The sequence below is a fragment of the Halichondria panicea genome, chromosome 2 (assembly GCF_963675165.1).
Source record: "Halichondria panicea chromosome 2, odHalPani1.1, whole genome shotgun sequence".
NCBI lineage: Eukaryota > Metazoa > Porifera > Demospongiae > Suberitida > Halichondriidae > Halichondria > Halichondria panicea.
Genome location: NC_087378.1, coordinates 1,702,767 through 1,723,227, shown reverse-complemented (window position 1 = coordinate 1,723,227; position 20,461 = coordinate 1,702,767). Strand labels below are relative to the sequence as shown.

Below are 20,461 nucleotides of genomic sequence, written 5' to 3'. Positions count from 1 at the left end.
CTGTTTAGCCGTCTTCTGATAGCGTTCCATTAGAACAGATCCGGGAAAGCCGGACCCTTTTCCAAATGACCTTTGACCTCACCTGCGCCACACACACCCCTTTTGCCATGCTGACTAGCACTGTTGACTTGAACTTCCAACTAACTTGAACTGGAGTTGATCCATTTACTGCTCTTCTTCAACCTGCCTTCTCTAAGTACAAAATGGCCCAAAGTAGATCTAGTCGTAGAGCAAGTGATGATCTGGCTGTGCAAACTACAAATGATGATGCTACATCATGTAAAAGGTTAAGTATGGTGCAAGGAAATGTTGCTTCAGTTCACATAATTGTTTGCTCTATACTTTAGATATGCTACACAGAAGGGCTACTGGGAGGACGACTTTGTCAAGTATTTTTGCAGAACCTCAGATCGTAAATCTCCGGAAATAAACAGAGGTGATGAGCATTTGTGCTTTGAAATGACGAGGATTACCTTGAATTTTTTACCAGTAGCAGATAATCATGTACGACATCTCTTTCCGAGAGTTGTATATTCAACTTTTCATACGCAGGTTATTTTGCGAGGGTCAGATTGTATCAGCTGTTAGTCGAGAAGTTTCTCTCGCTAGCGGGTGAGGAGAGTCAGGTGATCAACTTTGGAGCAGGCTATGACACGCTATATTGGACCCTCAGTGCAAGATCGCTCAGACCGAAGCTGCTTGTCGAGGTCGACTTCGAAGCCGTGACAGCAAGAAAATGTTACTATATCAGGTGAAGAACAAAATGGTATTGTTAGATCATAATTCTATTTACTGCATCTCTTAGGGACTCGATATTCTATTAATTTTTCGTATGCACACTCTGCAGTAGTAAAGAACCATTGAGAGAAGTTTTAGTAGATCCTGTGATAGAAAAAGACTCCATCTCCTCCAAGCACTACAAACTACTATCAGGAGACCTCAGAGATATGGCTACTGTCGGCGAAAAGCTTCTGAGTAGTGGAGTCGATACCAGGTACACCGAGTGGTTGGAGTGCACTCCTGGTAATTAGACTAGTTGTTTTGCCCTTAGTTGTTTTCTACAATTAATTGTAGGTGGTCTTATGGCTAGCGCTATGCCATTCAATTCTAGTCGCTATTGTGACAGCAATGTGCACGTGCATTCACATCTACACTTACTGCATGGTGGAATTTACTTAATGGCATAGCCATAACCTCACTCTGAAGTGTGTTTACCACCTTTCTGATAGAGATCTGGTACCATTATCTTTATTGCAGCCTTCCCACTTTGTTCCTGACCGAATGTGTACTTGTGTATATGGATCCAGACAAGTCCAGAGAAGTGATTCGATGGGCTGGAAACAACTTCTCCACTGCACTATTCTTGAACTACGAGCCAGTGAGTAATGTGCTGTCGTAGTTACACTGTAACTGTATAGCGGACATCGTTTTATAATATTGAAGTGTGAGTGTTCAACTTGTTCCCTTTCTAGTTAGTACTCATGATGTTTCACACTCATCCAATTCAGATTTTCCCCGATGACAGTTTTGGACTGACCATGCAGGCAAATCTTGCAGTAAGTATATACTCACCTGTTACTCCACCCCCGCCACCCTGACACTGTTCCATGCTCACATGCAGCACAGAGGTTGCTCTCTATTGGGTATCAATGCATGCCCTGACCTGGAGTCACAGAAACAGCGTTTCCTTGGAAATGGGTGGCAGTGTACTTGGGCATTAGATATGGCAGAGGTCTATCAACAGCTACCTAAGAATGAAATACAAAGGTGATTTATTATTGGGCTTGCGGTTAAGGTAATCTTTTATTTACTGGATTACTATCTCTAGGCTATATAGAGATAACAAAAATAATTCGTTGAGTTATTGCCTCACCACTCCAGTACATGTAGCTATACAGTGTCCATCCATGCAATTACTGATGAGAAGATGACTTTCTTATTCCATAGTCCACCGTACAGGTTGTACAATCTCTCGCATGTATATAGTTGTACTAGTCTATTATATTTCGTGACGATGTACACAAAGTAGTGATACGTCAGTCACAGTATTAGATGTATAATTTTGTTTGTACAGAATTGAGAGGTTAGAGTTTCTCGATGAGAAGGAACTGTTAATACAACTGCTACAGCACTACTGTGCCAGCTGTGGCTACACTGACAAGAAAAGAATAGGTATATAATTATAACTTTCATCAAGAGTTCATGAACTCTTGCTTTCCAACAGTATCTTGGCTTTTACTTTCATGTTTACATATAATATTGCCTTGAACATTCCAATTATTGCTGCAGGTTTGGACAAGGTCAGATTATCAAAGAACTCTTGACAAACATTATGATGCATGACACATGTATGATATTCACACTCAATGTTCAATGTTCATCATAAATTTAATTTGCACAAAACAGTTCGTACAACAGCATGTGACACGTACATGTACATGTGCATGACATAATTGTAACAAAAAGTCATGTGACTTAATCACTTTTGTTTACTACTGCCAGCTGATTGCTTCTTAGACTTTCGCTTTCGAGCCATTTCTTGCATGTTCTTCATTTTTCGCTTCTTTAGTATCTCTCCTTTAGACCTGAGGCCACCAACTGTTCCTTTGCCTTCTTTTTCTACTTTACTTGTCCCAAATCGTCCCTTTCTTCCTCGAGAAGGTTTCTTAAACTGTGTATCTTCCTCAGCTTCTGCAAATCGTCCCTTTCTTCCTCTAGAGGGTTTCTTGAGCGAGATTGCCTGTGTGTCTTCTTCAGCTCCTGCTAGAGGTGTGTCTAGCTTGTATCTGTCCTTCCACTCCTGATAGGCATGGCTCTTGTAAGAGGCCTTTATCCAATGGCCGCTCTCCGTTTTGACTCTCTTGGGCTGATTGCTGTCCCCAACAAACTTCTTACGTTTTCTGTCCCTGTACAGTGGTGATTATTGTACTATTAAGTCTGCACTGACTGTACACACATGCACACTGTACACGTACATAAAATTAATACATATAATGTTAAAGAGGCAGTTTTACAATTACCATGTCTTGATATTGGTTTTCTTTTTTGAAGTCTGGTCGTCGTCTCCGGCTAAGTCTAGTGCAGCTCCCTCCGCGTCTCTCTGAAAGCTTGACCCTAGAGACAGACTGTGTGTGTGTGTGTGTGTGTGAGGGGGCGCACAATTAATATAGAGTGGTGAGGGGGCACAAGTTAGGGTGTGTGTGTGTGAGTGTGAGGGGTACGAGTTAGGGTGTGTGTGAGTGTGAGTGTGGGGGGCACAAGTTAGGGTGGGTATAAGTGTGTGAATGTGAAGGGGGTACGAGTTAGGGTGTGAGTGTGAAGGAGGTACGAGTTAGGGTGGGTATAAGTGTGAGGGGGGTAAGAGTTAGTGTGGGTATAAGTGTGTGAATGTGAAGGGGGTACGAGTTAGGGTGTGTGAGTGTGAGTGTGATGAATGTGTTAAGAGGTGTGGGCACGTACATGACTGTACAGTACGATAACCCACCCTCTTTCAGAGTGGACATCAGACGAAGTGTATTTCAAGTAATGCTCCTCATCACGATGACTCGGCTGTTTGCTGGACTCATCTAATCGGAGCTCACCACTATCGGCAGCGTCACCATCAGTGGAAGCAGCTGCTTCAGATGAAGATTGACCCGTCTTCTGTCTAACAGCACTTAGTACTTCACCATGGTATTTCCTGAGAAAAAATGAAAATACCTGAGGCTGCACACCAGCCAGTGCATGTATACCTTTTAGTCTTCATGACCTGCTTAGCTGTGGTTTTACTGGTCGAGTGTATCTCAAATATGGTCTGCAACAAAACAGTAAAAAAAACTAGGACTCTGAACATGAACATTTCTCCTCAGCAGAGTGCTACCTAGCCTCGTTCCCAAGCCAAAAATAATAGAGAAAAGTCAGGCCGGGAATGAGACTAAGTGCTACCTCTTGTACAGAGTTAGTACATGTCACCTGATTTGGTCTATATGATTTGAGTGAGTCCAGAAGGCGACTACTGGCCATGTCCTCCTGAGAGCACAGCTGCTCAAACATTGGGTGGGCAGGCAACACCGACGGAACGAGATCTTTAGCTCTCTTCACTGACTCTGGGGCTGGTTGGGTTCGGGACCTGACGTACTGTTTCTGAGCATTTGTGGAGATTCTGTGGAGTTCGTCCAATTCTACTGGAGAGGTGGAGTGTAGCTTCCTCAGAGTGTCATGCTCACTGTCTATGATTGACTGGGGAACACTGCCATAGGTACCTGCAGGAAATGCAGCACAACATTGATACAAGTACTTGTACATACGTACCATGCTCGTTGATGGTTTTAAGGCAATTGGAGAGGTTTTACGTACAACAATCGAAACACATAACACTGTAGACTCGGCGGCTAACACTACCTACTGAGTGAGTGCACAGGGTACAACTCTCATCATATCCACCCACCAGATACAAGCTGTTTCGATGCAGAGCTCATTTGGAGCGGCCTGCCCAGGAAAAGGTGGAGGTCCAGCATGTAGGGCACTTCATCAGACGAGAGGAGAGAGTAGGCACACCCACTGCGACCAGCCCTGGCAACACGACCTGGGATAGTAATAATCATATATATAGTTACTGCATCTTTTCCTGGAGGCAAAAATGCATTCAATATCATTCCACTAAATCAATTTTAATTTGCCTATAAATACTACATATACACTTCTCAAATTATGGACAGAAACATATACAATGTAGTACACCGTGTATCTCTCACTCACCCACTCTGTGAACAAACAGCTTTGGCTTGCACGAGAAGTTGTAATTGACGACATTGTCCAGCATAGGTATGTCAATGCCCCTAGCCTGAGGCACAGGAAAAATATTAATTACAGACAGGTTTTTGCAGGACTTTTCTACAAAATTTCTATATCAGTGGTGTGCCTAAGTGATATTCTTGTTAAACTAGGAGTAAGTGTTAGTCACCCTCTACACTGGGTTAACAACCTGTGTTACGTAGCAGGCCACTTCTTATTTACAGCAACCCTGGGTCTGCTTATAATAAGGGTGACCACTATAAGCAGGTGTCACTGTACATGTCTCGATTGAAGCTGATTTCACAATAACTATGGTGTAAGCATTGCTCCCACACTGAACGCAGTCTGTGAAATAGCCTGTATAGTCTATTATCACTGTCTTCCATGCACTCACAGCGAGATCGGTGACAATCATGACAGAGGCTTTCTTGTTGACAAACTTGGCCACGTTGATCTTACGGGCAGTCTGGTCCAGAGAGCTGTACGTATGAGTGGCCGATATGCCAGCTGCTGTCAGGAGCTGGAGAAAGATCGTAGAGTGAAGGCGAAAGGTGCATATGCTTAAGTAGGGATATGCCCACACTGCTCTAGACAAAAATAACCATCTTTTAAGGCCTAAGTTTACCGAATTGAGGATTTAAGATAGACATCACATAAACAATTCTGGGTACATCCTTGCTAAGTGCAGGCTGGACAAATACTGGTTACAGATATAGTTAGTCGAAGTTTAATATGTAGCCTCATTATTATAGTTACATGAGCATAGAAGAATGTAACTCCGTAGGTGTCTACTTCACCTCTTTAAGATATTCCACGTGGTGTTTAGTGGCTGCAAACACAACAGTTTGCTCCCCCGCTGAGACGACATTACGTAACAGGTAGAGGAGGACAGCTGGTTTATCATCAGCACGAGTAGCCAGGAAGTGAAGTTTGAGTTGCTCGCTCAGTTTAGAGTCCACGTCTAGTCGAACCAACACGGGGTCCTTGAGTCCTAGGGAAAGAACAGGACATAACTTATAGGCTACCATGATACAAGTGTGTGTGTGTGTGTGTGTGTGGGGGGGTGTGTGTGTGGGTGGGTGGGTGGGTACCCTCCTCGTCACTTCTCGTGCTCAGCAGAAGCAGGAGGCTGAACAAGAGCTAAAGGAAAAGAAAGGGCCAACGGCTAATCCCCTCAATGATCGATCATACGGTGTGTGTGGAATGAATGGCTATGGATAATAGCGAATTTAGTAACTTTTGTAGAACCAGCCACCTGAAAATTAGGCCACAGTTAAGAGTAACAGTTTATAAGTGTCTGCTAGAGTATGCAGTAAATAGCTCCCAAACATACCAGCCTTTGCAAACTCCACAAGCTGCTTTGGGAGAGTGGCAGAAAACAAGAGGGTCTGTCTGGTTTCAGGAAGCTGTTGAACGATACCTAGCAACTGCTCAGCAAATCCCATTTCAAACAAACGGTCAGCCTCGTCGAAAATCACATACTCAATCGAAGACAGTTTTAGTCCCATCTCTACAACCAAGTGGAGAAAGCGTCCGGGGGTGCCAATAATACTGGAGATAGAAACATATATGTCTGAGTGAGGGTAAGTATGAGCACAAAGCATAAATAAACTAGAGCACTAAAGTGCAAACCCTCGGCTGGTGACATGATTATAAAGAAACCAGAAGACTGATATAATGCAGTGCATATAGTGATGTTGTTATCATCATCATGCATGACTTGCACAGCAACTCAGGAGCAATAAAACTAAACCAGACTGGAGGCATGCTGAAACATTTGAGAACAGGTAGTAGTACTATAAATATATGCACTGTGGATTAGGATCACAGCAAAGAAGCATGGAGTCTCAGAGAAGTATGGCTCCAGGTCCTGCATGGATCCCAGTCAGCTAAAGCAAGCTTTCTGCTTTAGTGACCCTGTTCCAATATTGTTCCTGGTATATACAGCTTTCTACTTTAGTGACCCTGTTCCATTGTTTCTGGACCTGGTACAGGATCACTTCAGTTATAAGTAACGCATGTGCAAGTTCTGTTCAAGCTACATTTTGCTCGCTTTTATTAGACAATGAAGCTTTAACACCGAAAGCTGCCACTATTAGAAGTACTGACTTGTTGTGTGGAGGCTACCCATGCTGTAAACGCAGTGCTAGAGCATCCAGGTAAGCAGACCCAGTCACAAGCTTCTTAGCTTTTGCTCGTTTTTATTTGACAACGAAGGTTTAACATGAAATTCTGCCACTATTAAAATTAATAACTTGTTGTATGAAGGCTATCCATGCTGTAAACGCAGTGCTGTGGCATCCAGGTGAGTAGATTCACCTGTCACAAACAAACAAACAAACAAACTAGAGCACTAAAGTGCAAACCCTCGGCTGGTGACATGATTAAAAAGAAACCAGAAATATAATGCAGTGCATATAGTGATGTTGTTATCATGTATGACTTGCACAGCAACTCAGGAGCAATAAAACTAAACCAGACTGGAGGCATGCAGGGGCGTAGCCAGACTTTTGAGACAGGGGTTTCTGCAGAAAAATCAGCGGCGCGATAGCGCCGCGAAATTTTTGTGGCCACGCCCACTTCCGGTACCACACCCTCTTGATTGGGGCACACCTACTGTTATTGACTATTGTTCATGACTTTTTTACATGTTTGTGAGAAGCTAGCTAGCTATAGACGTAACATACTAGGCATGCAGGTGCCAATTGTGTATTGCTAGTCTAGCTGAGCAACAATTAAATGTCATTTACCTGAGAGGTTTCATGTGGCTGAGATTGTTCTAAACTCCTGAATAAAGTTGTGCTTAGAGCTGAGTCTGAGAATACTGGAGCATTCAGGATTGATACTAGATCTAGAACTTAAGTCTTGGTCTTCTTTGTTTGAGGTAGCTAGCTAGCTGAGACTAACTAGCTGAGACAAAGCCAAAGTGAAACGCTTCACGGTGCTGCTCTGATTATTGATTTGCAGCCACGTGTGAAAAGATGGGCAGGGCTGCATGATTTTTCAATTATAGGGAGCCCTGCCCAATTTTCTCAGCAGCTCCTGGGGGGGTTTCTGGGCAACCAGGAAACAATGGTAGCTACGCCCCTGGCATGCTGAAACAGTTGAGAACAGGTAGTGGTACTATAGTCTAGATATATGCACTGTGGATTGGGATCACAGTAAAGAAGCCTGGAGTCTCAGAGAAGTATGGCTCCAGGTTCTGCATGGAGTAGGATCCCAGTCAGCAGCAGGAGCTATATTTCAAGCTTCTACTTTAGTGACCCTGTTCCATTGTTCCTGGTATATACAGCTTTCTACTTTAGTGACCCTGTTCCATCGTTTTCTTGGTACAGGATCACTTCAGTTATAAGTAACGCATGTGCAAGTTCTGTTCAAGCTACATTTTGCTCGCTTTTATTAGACAAAGGAGCTTTAACACCTAAAGCTGTCACTATCAAAAGTACTAACTTGTTGTGTGGAGGCTACTCATGCTGTAAACGCAGTGCTAGAGCACCCAGGTAAGCAGACCTAGTCACAAGCTTATTCAAGCTTCTTAGCTTTTGCTCGACAAAGAAGCTTTAACAGCAAAATCTGCCACTATTTAAATCAAGATATTGTTGTGTGAAGGCTATCCATGCTGTAAACGCAGTGATGTGGCATCCAGGTGAGTAGATATACCTGTGACAAACAAACAAACAAACAAACAAACAGACCAACATACTACTATACCCGTGGCCGCCCACGCGCGCCTCGGGTAACAAACAAACCAAACGACTACTATAACCCGTGGCCGCCCACGCGCCTCGGGTTAATTATGTATACATAAGTAGTGGGGCAAAATATTCGTGGTTTTCGTGGTTGGAGGTCTGACCACGAATATTTTACCCATGAATGAAGCGACCTTGCCTACCTTTACCTGCAGTGGCAAGCTCCAACCACGAAAATATTACCCACGAAATGTCTCAATATTGCTGAACCACGAATATTTTGTCCCCCGAAAATTACCCGCTATACATGTGTGTTCCATAATCATTACAACACTCACATGTCTGGATTCTCATGCATGGAGGCAAACTGAGCCTCCAGCTTGTCTCCTCCCAGTACCAGGGTTGCTCGAAGACTAGTGAAACGTCCAAGCTATATTAACAAGGATAATTGTTAAAGCTCACTAGCTAATATTTTAATATCTACAAGCATGTAATAACAGCGAAACACTTGCCTCTTTTGTGAACTTCATAGTTTGTGTAGCCAGTTCCCTAGTTGGAGACAAGATGAGAGCTCTAGCTCCAATCTAAAACGGTCAGGACTGAAACAATCAAATAACATACGTGCTCATACACACACCTTAGAGGAGTGGGTCTTGAGTCTCTCAAATAGAGGGACAAGAAAGGCAGCCGTCTTCCCTGATCCTGTTCTCGCCATGGCAACAACATCTTTTCCGTCCATTATCACAGGGATACACTAAAAGAGTTGAACCATTACACTTATGGGATTTTAAACTCTCTGAGAGCTAAAAATATTGTTTGATCCTAACGCAAGAATCATATTGACAGTCAATAAGCTGTAGCTAGTAAAACAAGTCTAGTCTGACCTCAAACTTGTGCAAGATACTATTATTATTATTATTATTATTATTATTATTATTAAGACTTTACAGCCTGTAACGTGAATGATATAAAAACAAGTGATTGTTGTAGCAAAGACTATAGCTGACAGACTGTGCCGCATTGAGCGACACAGCTGGATAATTTAATGATTACATGTGAAGCTAGCTATAATTACGTGTGTAGCATCTGTTGCATGGGCACAATAGCATGAAGACAGTAGTATTAAATAGGCAGTTGTTGTGGGACCCAAAGTTTCTTACCTTCCTCTGAATGGGAGTGGGCACTCTGTAGCCTTTCTTCATTACGGCAGAGAAAACAGCATAACTCAAACCTGAGATGAGAACAGAATAGAATATTCACCTCCTGGAGTCTGACTCGTAGCCTCGTAACCAGCCGTTCGTTATCTGAAAGAACGCCTGGCCAAGTTCTAATGTGCAACTTGTCTAGCTGAGTCAGCGTTTTATAGCATCATAATGATATTCATGGGTAATACACCTTGTGCTGGCAATTACCGTCTAAGAAATTCCTGGACCATAGAACGAGTGCTACATTAGAACTTGACCAGGCGTTCTTTCAGATAACGAACGGCTGGTCTCGAGGCTATCTAACTCGACTGACACACACTTACCCATGGATTGGAATCCACCAGACTTCTTCCCTTTCCTGTTTTGTTTCAACACCATTTTCCGGGTCTCCTCACAGCTTTCTGAGCCTGAGTCATTATCATCTATGACTACACCTCTATCCAAGCTTTTATCATGCCCAAACTCTGAGAAATCGACACTTGTTAAACACTTCTCCATCTCTAGCTCTAGCTTTACAGTAGCATGTGCCACGTGGGCGACTGTACAAATGCGTATATTCACTAATATAATAATTATATTCCCATTTGCGAAAACTATGATTCTGAGCATGTGCAATGCAATGGGTATGAATCATGAGGGGGCTGTGTTCACAGTTTGTACAGTATTATACATACCAAAAAATAATGATGTACAATAGAGACTATATGTAGCCTACCACGTAAGCCTAAGCTAAATCGATTAGTTAGACTGTTAGTAGCTAGTAAAAAATGTGCAGTGTTTCTTTAATCCTCCTCCGAATCCTCTTCACTTGAACCCTCAATTGTATCTTGTTTTTCCTCTAATCCTACATCATACTGGAATGGTGCTGCAGCCTCATTGACAGCAGAGAGGGAGTTAAAATCATCATCATCTTGGTTGACATCATCGTAACCAGGTGTGGCGAAATCTAAGGTCAACATCTGTTCTGCAGTCACTCCACCATGGGCTTGCGCTAGACCCATGGTTGCCTTGGTATCCAGGTAAAGTGGATTGGAGTTGGCACCACTGTAAATTATAGGAGAATGCGTTACATTGATTGATGTGAATTTTAAAGCAACAATTAAGTCAAAACAGGCTCTTAGATTTCTCAGGGTGTATAATTACATCACTACAAATTCAATATCTTGACATTTTTGCTAAACTTACAGCAAGGAGATTGATCATTTTTATGTGCAGAACTCACTGTTTTTGGAATACAGTTTTTGTTGATTGCCTCTTCATTTTAGGGCGCTCCTTTACTCTATAGATGGTGGAGATGATGCATGCTACCACAGCAAGCAACAGTATAGCAAAGAGGATACATCCAACGATGAGTCCTGCAATGAAGTATGTATGCATGTATGTCATGGAGACTTCCGAAATAGAATAGTTGGTGACCATCCTGTTCAGCTAAGACTATTTATGAACTCGTTGTTGTGTACACATGCACTGTATAGCTATAATTATATGCAATGGCCGTTACCAATGATTTCTATGCTTGTTAGGGTGGGTCTTTGTTCAATTTGAATACAGTCAGTTTGAGACTCTTTGAGTTTGTATCCAGTGTCACATTTTTTACAACCAGATAAGTCATCCTCACACTCCTCACAAAATTGCATGTTGCAAGCAGTAGCTACAGTGGAGATGAATAAAGTACACGTTGATAATACAAACACTTACGTTTGCACTCATTGCCGTCATTAATGAGTCCTATCTGACATTCAACGCAAGTCACACTGTTTCCACTCACACTACAAGACTCACATCCTGGTATCCTGCTGATACAGAGCTCTGTGGAGATATTCATGAATATAATGACATTCATGGTGGAGCCCTCCGGCCACACATGCTCATTTTATATAGCATACATATGTACATGCAGCGCAAACAATTGATTTCCCTGACCTGAGCAGTCACTTGCAGTGTATCCTGCCTCACAACTGCACTGTCCATTGTTACATTCTCCTCTTACACAGTCGGGCACACAAGCTAACTCTGGTGCTGCAGTGGATTAAAGTTAAAAAGAAGTGAATTGACACAAACAATACGCTCACTGCAAAGTAGTCCATTAGATGTCCTGATAAACCCAGCGTCACATTCTTGACAGAGTGCATTCATTCCAGTACAAAGAGTGCATGACGATATCGTGCAATCCTCACAGTTTGGTCCATCCCATCGATCTCTGCATAGACACATATAGCTTCCTTGAGTGTTTTCACAGGTACCACTGTTCTGACAAAGATTCTGATCACTGCATTCATTGATATCTAGATCACAATTGTCTCCGTCCCAACCTTGAGTGCACATGCAGGAATAGCTTCCATCTGAATTGGTGCAAGTTCCATTATTTTGGCATGGGGTGCTTTCGCATTCGTTAATGTCAATTTCGCAAGAAGTACCAGTGTAACTTACTGGACAATTGCAGGTGAAGCTGCCTTGATTGTTTATACAGGTAGCACCATTGAGGCAGATATTATTTTCATTGCATTCGTTAACATCATCCCCACAGGTCACACCCTGGAACCCGGGCGTACAAGAACAGTTAAAGCCTCCAATGGTGTTCATACAAGTTCCATTGTTGTCACATGGATTGCTTATAGAGCATTCGTTAATATCATTCTCGCACAATTCACCGTTGAAAGTAGGTGGGCATAGACACTCAAAGCCTCCAAAAGTGTTATTGCAAGTTCCACCGTTTAAGCAAGGACCAGGAACATCAGTGCACTCATCAATATCCAACTCACACATCCCTCCAGTTAGACCGGGAGCACAAACACACTCGGTTGCAGCTCCATTCAGAGTCGGTTTAACCGATGGGCACTCAGCAACACATATATCGTTGTTATAGTAGTTGCAACAACTGTTTGAAGTATCGCCGCATTGATTGAGTCCACTACATCCGTCACAAACTGTAAAAGGGGCAGAAATAATTATGTTAAGTTGGACAAATCATAATAAGCATGCAGCCACTGCCTATATACTTACAAACACAATGTGTAATGTTATCATATGGTCCAGAAATCACCGAAGAAGCAGGGTGTACACAGGTAGCACAATCCCTTCTCACTGGAGTATCGAAGGTAGCGTCACTTGGATCTGTCATAGAACGACTATTCCAAGTTCCTGAGATGCATTGAAATTCAAACTGAGCAACGTGTACTTTGCTGAAAGGGCTGATAGTGTAGTTGGCCACTATGGAAATGAATCTCAATCTGTCTCGTTGCTGTGGTATGCTTTCACATACAATGCTCATGGCAAACACTTGCACCGATGAAGCTTCTCCCTCTCCAGCCTCTATGAATTCAGTAATTAAACCTGCAAAAGGCAAATTGTTGTTTAATACGTACATACGGCTAGGTACTATACCTGATTGTGTTGGAGTTGTTGTACTGCCAAGGTCTTCAATAGTTATTCTTTCACACAACTGGCATTTACATAGTGTTGCTAGGCACAGTATAATGGCTATGCAGCTAGCACTGAAGCAGGTAAACCTGGTCATTAATAATTGCAGTCTCGCTGTGTTGGGGAGCTATAGAGATCAAATTCAAGCGAAAGGAAGTGTTCTAAGGCTGTGGAGCGCTCTATACCAGCCCCTCCCCATTATACTAGTGGGTGTGTCACCTCCGGAAATCCCCCTATAAACAGCAAGAGCACAGAGATTGATGAATGGATTAAAAAATATAAGCATACTGCATACTGTGTATATACTATAGTCTGTCTATATATCTGTCTATAATATTATTAATCACTGTCTTCCTCAAACTCAAGAGCAGCTTTATTCACAGCAAAGTGTTCATCACTCTCGATGCTAATCCCACTGTCTGTACCCTCTGCGACATCAGCTTCAAATACAGGGTTCCTCGTCACATTAGCACTGCATGTACACAAGAATTATCCATAAGGATTTGACTAACGGATTAACACTACATTATAATTTGCTTCCAAAAATGCATTAATTGATTAATACACAAAGTAGAATTCGAACATTTGCGAACTTTGCGATGGTTGATCAATTCGCAACAATAAAATTCGCAAAACCTAAACTATTACCGGGTACTAGTAAATACACAATCCTTGCCAGATCGCAATTGTTAGATCGCAAAGTCAAATTTTCTGCTGATTTAGCTTATTCGCAAAGGTTTTTCACCCGCAAAATATTCTAATACGATATAATATCAGGGTTTCATCTAGGATTAAAATTTGGGGGGGGGGGGGGGGGGAGGTTTGGGCACGCGTAAGCATGCTGCAAAATGTTTAGTCACTCCCACATTTGTTGACCACACACCCTATTACATGCTAGTGCATCACAGTGGATCTAGTTACATATTGCACTAATGACTGTGATGAAGCCATTATTCTACAAATATTTTGGGGGGGAAGGTTCACCCCTGCCCCCCCCCCCCCCACTAGATGGAACCCTGGGTATACGGAATAAATGCACGTTGTTGTTCTTACCTGCTTTCTTGATCAGCCCTGATATTGCTTTTCCTGAATTTTGAAGAGACTCTCTTCCTCTTGTGAATGTAGAGTGCAGCCATTAATAGGACTACCAGCGTCACAACCAGGACAACCCCAATCACAACAGCCAACACAATGCCTGCAGTACAGTTAAGTAGAGATACATATAATTATGCAGTATAGAGTAAAAATGCTTCTTACCCACAATAGTGCCAGAACTCAACCCACTTGTTTCAGAGACAGCTTCTATACAATTGTAATCACTTTCAATAACTCATCTTTTATACCAGAAATTACTTATTGAGGTTAATATTAATTATGCTACTGAGCAGTATCTATAAGACTCACCACATTTTAATTGCCCACTGGAGATTGTCAGAGAGGAGTACCCATCTTGGCAACTATCACAATCCGGTGTTGAGTTGAAGCGAGCCACACACTCTGCACATCCCTCCAGAGCACATACATCACACACACTGCCAGCCCAACCATCAGTACAGTTGCACGAGAATGAATCAATGGTATCAAGACACAAACCACCGTTCAAGCAAGGCTGCTCCAAACAATCGTTAATATTAACATCACACATATCTCCAGTGTAACCAAGGTTGCAATTACAAGTATATGAGCCGAGCGTATTCTCACAAACTCCATTCAAGCATTGACTAACGTTGCACTCATTGATGTCAGATTCGCACAGAATACCAGTGAAACCACTCGGACAAACACAAGTGAAGTTGCTGCTGGGCAGGAAATAGTTCGGACAGCTAGCTGTGCACTGATCGCCAAGGAAGTAGTTGCAGCAGGAGTCTTGAGAAGATGAAGTGCATCTTTGCAGGCCTGAGCAGGACTCGTCACATGCTGTGGGAGCATGTAAGACAGAAGTAAAATATGACTGAGTTATGGCTTATAAATTTGCAATACATGAAAAAGCTATAATAATAATACCGTCATATCATATATTCACACTGTACATGTAGATCCAGCACTGTGTAGATCTGTACAATAATATTATTGGAGCAATCTAAGCAGTAGTGGTTGCAATGCTATAGACCTCCCTCACATTTCAGGAATTTCAAAGCATTCCTAAGTGCTATCGGGCGTGACTGGCAATAACAACGACACCATATCGACTATCGACAAACTCTGCACTTTAATTATCAGCACCCATAAACTCAAACTTCCAGTGTAGAATTACCACTATTCCATGCATATAGGGGTGATAACAAGCTATAGAACTCACCTAGGCAATGGTGTGAGTTGTTGGCCAATGGTGCCTGTTGCGGATCAATACACAACGCACAGTCCCTCCTTAGAGATGTGTTCAAACTAGCATCGGGTGGATCTGTTCGTGTGTATTCAGTCGATCCATTTACTGTAGCTGTCCAGTTAGACTCCACACACTCAAACTGAAATTGACTGATTGAGTTTGTTCCGTTAGTGTTCGTATAGTTTGCCACAAGTGAGACAAATCTCCAAGTATCTTGCTCAGCTCCCTGGGCAATACATACAAATGTATATTCTATGAGTCGGATGGTGGTGTTGTTAGGTTCAGTCTGGTTGGATGCAGTAATTATAAGGGACTCTAGTTCAGAAGATTGGATCATTGAACAGCCATGATTGCAAGCAAACTGATTGGCCAACACCGATAAAATTAGTAGTAGGATCACTCCAAAACTAGCTTGTCCTGTGGCAGACTTGTGTGAGCTGTTATACACTGAAGATTTTAAAAAAAATGGCATTGACAATGCAGTCACACATCATCATGGATCTTAGTTCTAATTCACTAAGTTATTTGGCTATACCTGTACCTAGTGCTATAGATCTGTGTTTACTGTGTTACTCTATTTATATAGACCTATATATGCCAGTCTTTTACATATTGTTGATATATAGATCTACATATATACCTTCTCGATCCCCTGAAAGCATTCTGTCTTCCTAGCAAGTCTGTTCTGCACATTGTTGTCCGGAAGCCACAAAGTAAAACCCACTCCTAGAAAATATCTCCAATTTCAACCACATGGCCATCAACTTCTTTGATGTGGAGGGTTTGGACAGCCATATTTGCCTTGCAGGACCACCATTGAGGTAGCTGCTATGTAATTTTGGAGGGCAGGATGTTAATTTTGTTTTCCATACAGTGGCAAGAGCTCCCTGCTGTTCCAGCACGCTGTGACTTGTGCTGAAAATGGTCGCTGCACTGTCTTCATTACCCCTCAGCCCTTTGACCGCCTTCCGCTTCTCTTGAGATCCAGCCAGTTACCATTGTCGCCCAAGACTCTGAGCAGAATACACTTCAAGTTAGTGCTAGTACAATAGGTATGCTAGGTCCATAGGCATGTGGCTACACCTGAGTGCACCCAGCTTGCCTTGCACCTGTAGATCTATGGCACATGTAATACAATACGAATTGGGATATACTCAGCTTGCTGACTAGTGGTTTGTAGGCGCCCAATTTATAGTGAAGGTTAGTGAGATAGATTATAGGCCGTGGGCCATCTCCGCTTCTTTTTTGTGAGGAAGGATTTTTAAGTGGATACACTATGTGCCTAATGTTGTGTTAGTTTTATATTCACCGCCCTCATAATTTAACCTAAAAATGTTTACTAGCTCCTCTCCACAAATTCTCCAGGTACCCCTCCACACTTTCTGCCCTACATGAGCTGTTTGACCACGCCCATCTTCCAGGCGGCCTGGCCTCTCACAGTCCAGAGTGTGTCATCATTGATGATTTCCACCACTACTTCAGTCACTTGAAAGTAAGTAAGCCAGTGAAACCTGTGCAAACTGGCATCCTTTGCCACTACCAAATGTGCTTAACATTATGGCCAGCCAGGCCCCATTACTTAATTAAGTATAAAGTGTCCAACTTTACTAGCTCACTTTGATATGCTCTCCTCCCATATTAGTTGCTGCTGTAGGTTCATAAGTGAATCATTGTACTAGGATAGTACTAGTATAAAATTATAGTGCACCCACAGTGCCATGAAAATGTCATTATAATAGGGGAGTGGACATGAATTGACCACAGCAATGGTAAAAACCTGTGCTCACATTATGGATGGAATTTCTTACATATCTGCTTGTCTGGTGTCAGCTCCACTCACCCAGCCAACAGTGTGCTTCCTTTCAACCTCCTTCACTTCACAACCACACATGAACACTGGCATTATCAGAAGATGGTTCCCCTGCCTTCTCAAGATAGTTGGTAAGGAGATAGTTCAGAACTCTAAATGACCACCCTCCTCTATATAGCTAGATCTGTCAGGGTGTCATACAGGGGGGATATCCCCCCCTAGCTCCACCTAGCTCCAATTCCCCCCCTAAAACTTGCATTCAGGTACTAGTTGGGGTACTACATAGCTGGCAATTTTACTAACAAGGTATTAAAATAACAGTTGACCTTTTTTTAGCAACATTTTCTAGTTACTTTTCTTATTTCCCCCCTCTACTTCAAAATCCTGTGTATGACACCCTGTCTGTTTGTTCCCCTTCTGTAGCCTTTATAATGGTTTGAAACTGTTTGTTCTGAGGTGGCACCACCTAGGAGTGTAGAGCTCACCCAATGTGTGGGTACAGTGGTTTTGTAGGCTACCACTAGAAGTGAGTTTGGGTACCTATTTATCTCCTCCCTCTCTGTGCAGAGAATGGGAGCAAGAAGTTTATTTTGGAGAAGGAGCAAAATCTCATGTTCTCTTTCAACATTCAAGAAACTTGTTTTAAAATCATGAAGTGAGTGAAGGATGGTGATGAATACAAATGAATTATTGCAGCCTGAAGCATAAAGGGAAGTATTGCTTACAAATGAATACAAAATGAACTCAAGCTACAAGTGTGAATGATATTATTATATATGACTGTTGACTGTTGACATGTCTGCTGTACTAGTGAGCTGAAGAGATTGAATGAATAACACAAGAGTTAGTTAGTTAGTTTGTTAGTAGTGTCCAAGTTCCTTTGATTCTCTCACCACTGACCGAGAGATGCCCTCGAGAGGAGACTCTTTACTTTGTACGCAATGTGCTTGCCGTAGGTGTACCTTCGCATGAGGGGTAGGTGGGGGTGAATAAGCAAAACGAGTGCTTGTTTCTGTCTGAGCTCAGCTGTGTCAATTGCTTTTTGGATCACATAGTTACCGTAGCGATTGGTCATCATCTTTAGGAGTGCACTGTGTAGATAAAGAGAGGAGTAAGTGTGCACTTATTTTGTAGTGTTATAATTATAGTATTGGATAGAATTAATGTATAATAAAATACATTTGACAGGTTTGTTTACTGCAAGCACATTGCTAATGTGAAAATGGATGTTTAGGGCTTAGAAGTTTCTACACAGGCCATGCAGCTTACCTTTCATGGGATATCTCAGCAATGATTGTTTTCTTGTCTGCATCACACCCAAAGGTCAGGGACTTCTCAACCACATTGCTGTGTAGTTTACAAAACAGCATAATAATTGTTAGCTGTTAACCTTGATTTACACCTGGCAAATTTGTGTTGTGAGAGTGAGCAGATCTTGCCAGTTAGTACTGCAACTACTTTGCTCTTGTCCAAGCCCCCACCATACTCAATCACATGTTGAATCACATAGTTTCCATACTCATTCTGTTATGGGATAAAAAAAATATGCATGTCTCTTGAGTTAGTGGGATATACAGGCATGCATGTACTGATGTGGATGTTAATAGTTACACTATTAATTGTGATGGTGTCCCTATCAGGTATGCAACATGATTGTTTGCTGGGAAGGCCTGTGCATGTACAGTCCATTTAGTTTAAGTTTGTACATGTACATGTGGCATAGTTCCTATACAATTTAATTATGTACTAGAAATGTCTGGTATATACAGCACTAAGTGTTATCAAGGGCATATATATACACGCCCTTGGTGTTATGCTCACCAGAAGGAGGCTCTCTGTGTGCTGTAGCACTTCTTGAAAGATCACTTTCATTTGCTCTTTGGAACAATTCTCCAATAAGCGTTGCATCACTCGGCACCCAAAGGGATGGATGGACAGCATGTACATCTATTGGGTAGTTATTGGGTAGTTTTAACAAAAATTATTGATAGATACTTAGTCTTACATCTCCAGTGAGTGATTTGATGATAATGTTGAGCAGTTTCTGGGGCACAGAGGTGATGATTCGCTGCACCACATGGTTCCCGTTCTGATGCATGATACACTCTATCATCCTCCCAACAAGCTCGTTGACAATCACAGACTGTTCATAAAAAAAATTTTTTCACTCGCATGGTTTATCGTTGTTTTTGAACACCAGTGCAGCATAATAATGATGGTCAAATTTTTACCTTGTAGATATCAGGGAGAACTTCAGCTGCTTTCTGTACCACTCGGCAGCCGTACAAATCCAACGAGAGCTTGTTCCAACGCCCACGAAAGCTCTGCACAATCACACCAAGCTGCTCACTTGTGCCATATTCTAGAAACTTCTGCACGATGTAGTTCCCAAAGACATGGGTGCTCAGCTCTCTCAAGTAGGGACGCAACTCCTTGAAGGCCATTTGCTTCTCAAGGTCATCTGCCGTGGAGATCCTTTGTTGCAAGAATCTCGAACCATGTTGGTCCATAGCAAACTCAAACAACTGGCCTTGGACATCTTCCAGGTCAAGATCAGAGAGGAGCCGGCTAGAGCTCCCACTAGAGGAGGAGGATGGACTAGAGGGGCCTTGGGCCCGGGTTTGGGGAGATGAAAGAAAGTCCTGATTCCACCACCAATTACACTGTATTAAAAAGCATAACAGTCCTGTATAGCTAGACCAATTAGTTCATGCAGAATCACAGAAGCTATATAGCTAGTTAGCTGGTGTGTATACTCACAGGAAAAACAAGACCTCTGTTCGAAACTGCAGAATGTCTTGTTCCGATTGTGGACAACATGTCAAAAGAATCCTCATCCAGGGCTCTGGTCAGCTGTATATTTATAGCAACATAATAAGTTTCTCTATACTATAGATCCATAGTATTTTGTACCTCCTCCATGTTGTATGGGGTACCATCTTTGGAGGTGTGATAGTCTGTTTTCTTTCTGAAGTCAGCCTGTAGCTATAGTGACAGAAAAAATATACTATAGTTTTTCCTAACTATAATATAGTTCATACAGAGCTGTTTGATCATAAAAATGAATGCTTACCATTGCAGACATGGTTGTTTGATTCTCTCCAGTTGGATCTTGTTAATGTTCAAGACTCGAGTCGACTAGAAATTCCAGAATGCAATGAACAATCCAGTGTAGGATGTGGTAGCTTATAAAGAAGAGGAGAATTGGGGTGGTGCTGCAACTTGCACATGCGCAATA

General features: G+C 42.3%; 5 protein-coding genes across 6 annotated transcripts; 2 read left to right on the top strand and 3 right to left on the bottom strand.

The window, feature by feature from the left end:
* Positions 1–82: 82 nt before the first annotated feature.
* On the top strand, positions 83–2,403 carry LOC135330940 (leucine carboxyl methyltransferase 1-like). 2 transcript variants are annotated; one of them, XM_064525929.1, is made up of 9 exons: positions 83–286; positions 348–436; positions 553–751; positions 851–994; positions 1,258–1,378; positions 1,509–1,556; positions 1,622–1,767; positions 2,075–2,172; positions 2,290–2,403. In XM_064525929.1, exons 1-9 carry the CDS (start codon positions 204–206, stop codon positions 2,322–2,324), a joined length of 963 nt encoding a protein of 320 aa, XP_064381999.1. In that variant the 5' UTR covers positions 83–203; the 3' UTR covers positions 2,325–2,403. The 2 variants fall into 2 exon arrangements, with proteins under 2 accessions (XP_064381999.1, XP_064381998.1); XM_064525928.1 differs by having other exon boundaries at positions 85–286; positions 848–994.
* On the bottom strand, positions 2,302–10,203 carry LOC135330891 (ATP-dependent RNA helicase DDX54-like). The gene is made up of 15 exons (XM_064525845.1): positions 9,991–10,203; positions 9,623–9,693; positions 9,100–9,216; positions 8,975–9,046; positions 8,801–8,892; positions 6,107–6,324; positions 5,571–5,764; positions 5,168–5,293; positions 4,738–4,822; positions 4,427–4,564; positions 3,952–4,241; positions 3,732–3,793; positions 3,485–3,679; positions 3,021–3,125; positions 2,302–2,906 (listed from the first exon to the last, which is right to left on the bottom strand). The coding sequence occupies exons 1-15, from the start codon at positions 10,163–10,165 to the stop codon at positions 2,480–2,482; spliced, it is 2,367 nt and encodes a 788-aa protein (XP_064381915.1). The 5' UTR covers positions 10,166–10,203; the 3' UTR covers positions 2,302–2,479.
* A 97-nt stretch (positions 10,204–10,300) lies between these two features.
* On the bottom strand, positions 10,301–16,133 carry LOC135332015 (fibropellin-1-like). The gene is made up of 14 exons (XM_064527321.1): positions 16,054–16,133; positions 15,387–15,860; positions 14,492–15,004; positions 14,345–14,389; positions 14,141–14,282; positions 13,430–13,559; positions 13,052–13,214; positions 12,671–13,000; positions 11,740–12,594; positions 11,591–11,686; positions 11,366–11,476; positions 11,169–11,318; positions 10,890–11,022; positions 10,301–10,711 (listed from the first exon to the last, which is right to left on the bottom strand). The coding sequence occupies exons 1-14, from the start codon at positions 16,073–16,075 to the stop codon at positions 10,450–10,452; spliced, it is 3,426 nt and encodes a 1,141-aa protein (XP_064383391.1). The 5' UTR covers positions 16,076–16,133; the 3' UTR covers positions 10,301–10,449.
* LOC135330959 (uncharacterized) lies at positions 16,120–18,019 on the top strand. The gene is made up of 5 exons (XM_064525956.1): positions 16,120–16,234; positions 16,288–16,446; positions 16,779–16,905; positions 17,153–17,354; positions 17,791–18,019. Exons 1-5 carry the CDS (start codon positions 16,167–16,169, stop codon positions 17,880–17,882), a joined length of 648 nt encoding a protein of 215 aa, XP_064382026.1. The 5' UTR covers positions 16,120–16,166; the 3' UTR covers positions 17,883–18,019.
* Positions 18,020–18,091: 72 nt separating this feature from the next.
* LOC135330922 (pumilio homolog 2-like) lies at positions 18,092–20,410 on the bottom strand. The gene is made up of 9 exons (XM_064525901.1): positions 20,297–20,410; positions 20,137–20,208; positions 19,984–20,076; positions 19,455–19,886; positions 19,229–19,366; positions 19,045–19,170; positions 18,626–18,747; positions 18,493–18,570; positions 18,092–18,314 (listed from the first exon to the last, which is right to left on the bottom strand). Exons 1-9 carry the CDS (start codon positions 20,306–20,308, stop codon positions 18,113–18,115), a joined length of 1,275 nt encoding a protein of 424 aa, XP_064381971.1. The 5' UTR covers positions 20,309–20,410; the 3' UTR covers positions 18,092–18,112.
* Positions 20,411–20,461: the final 51 nt, after the last annotated feature.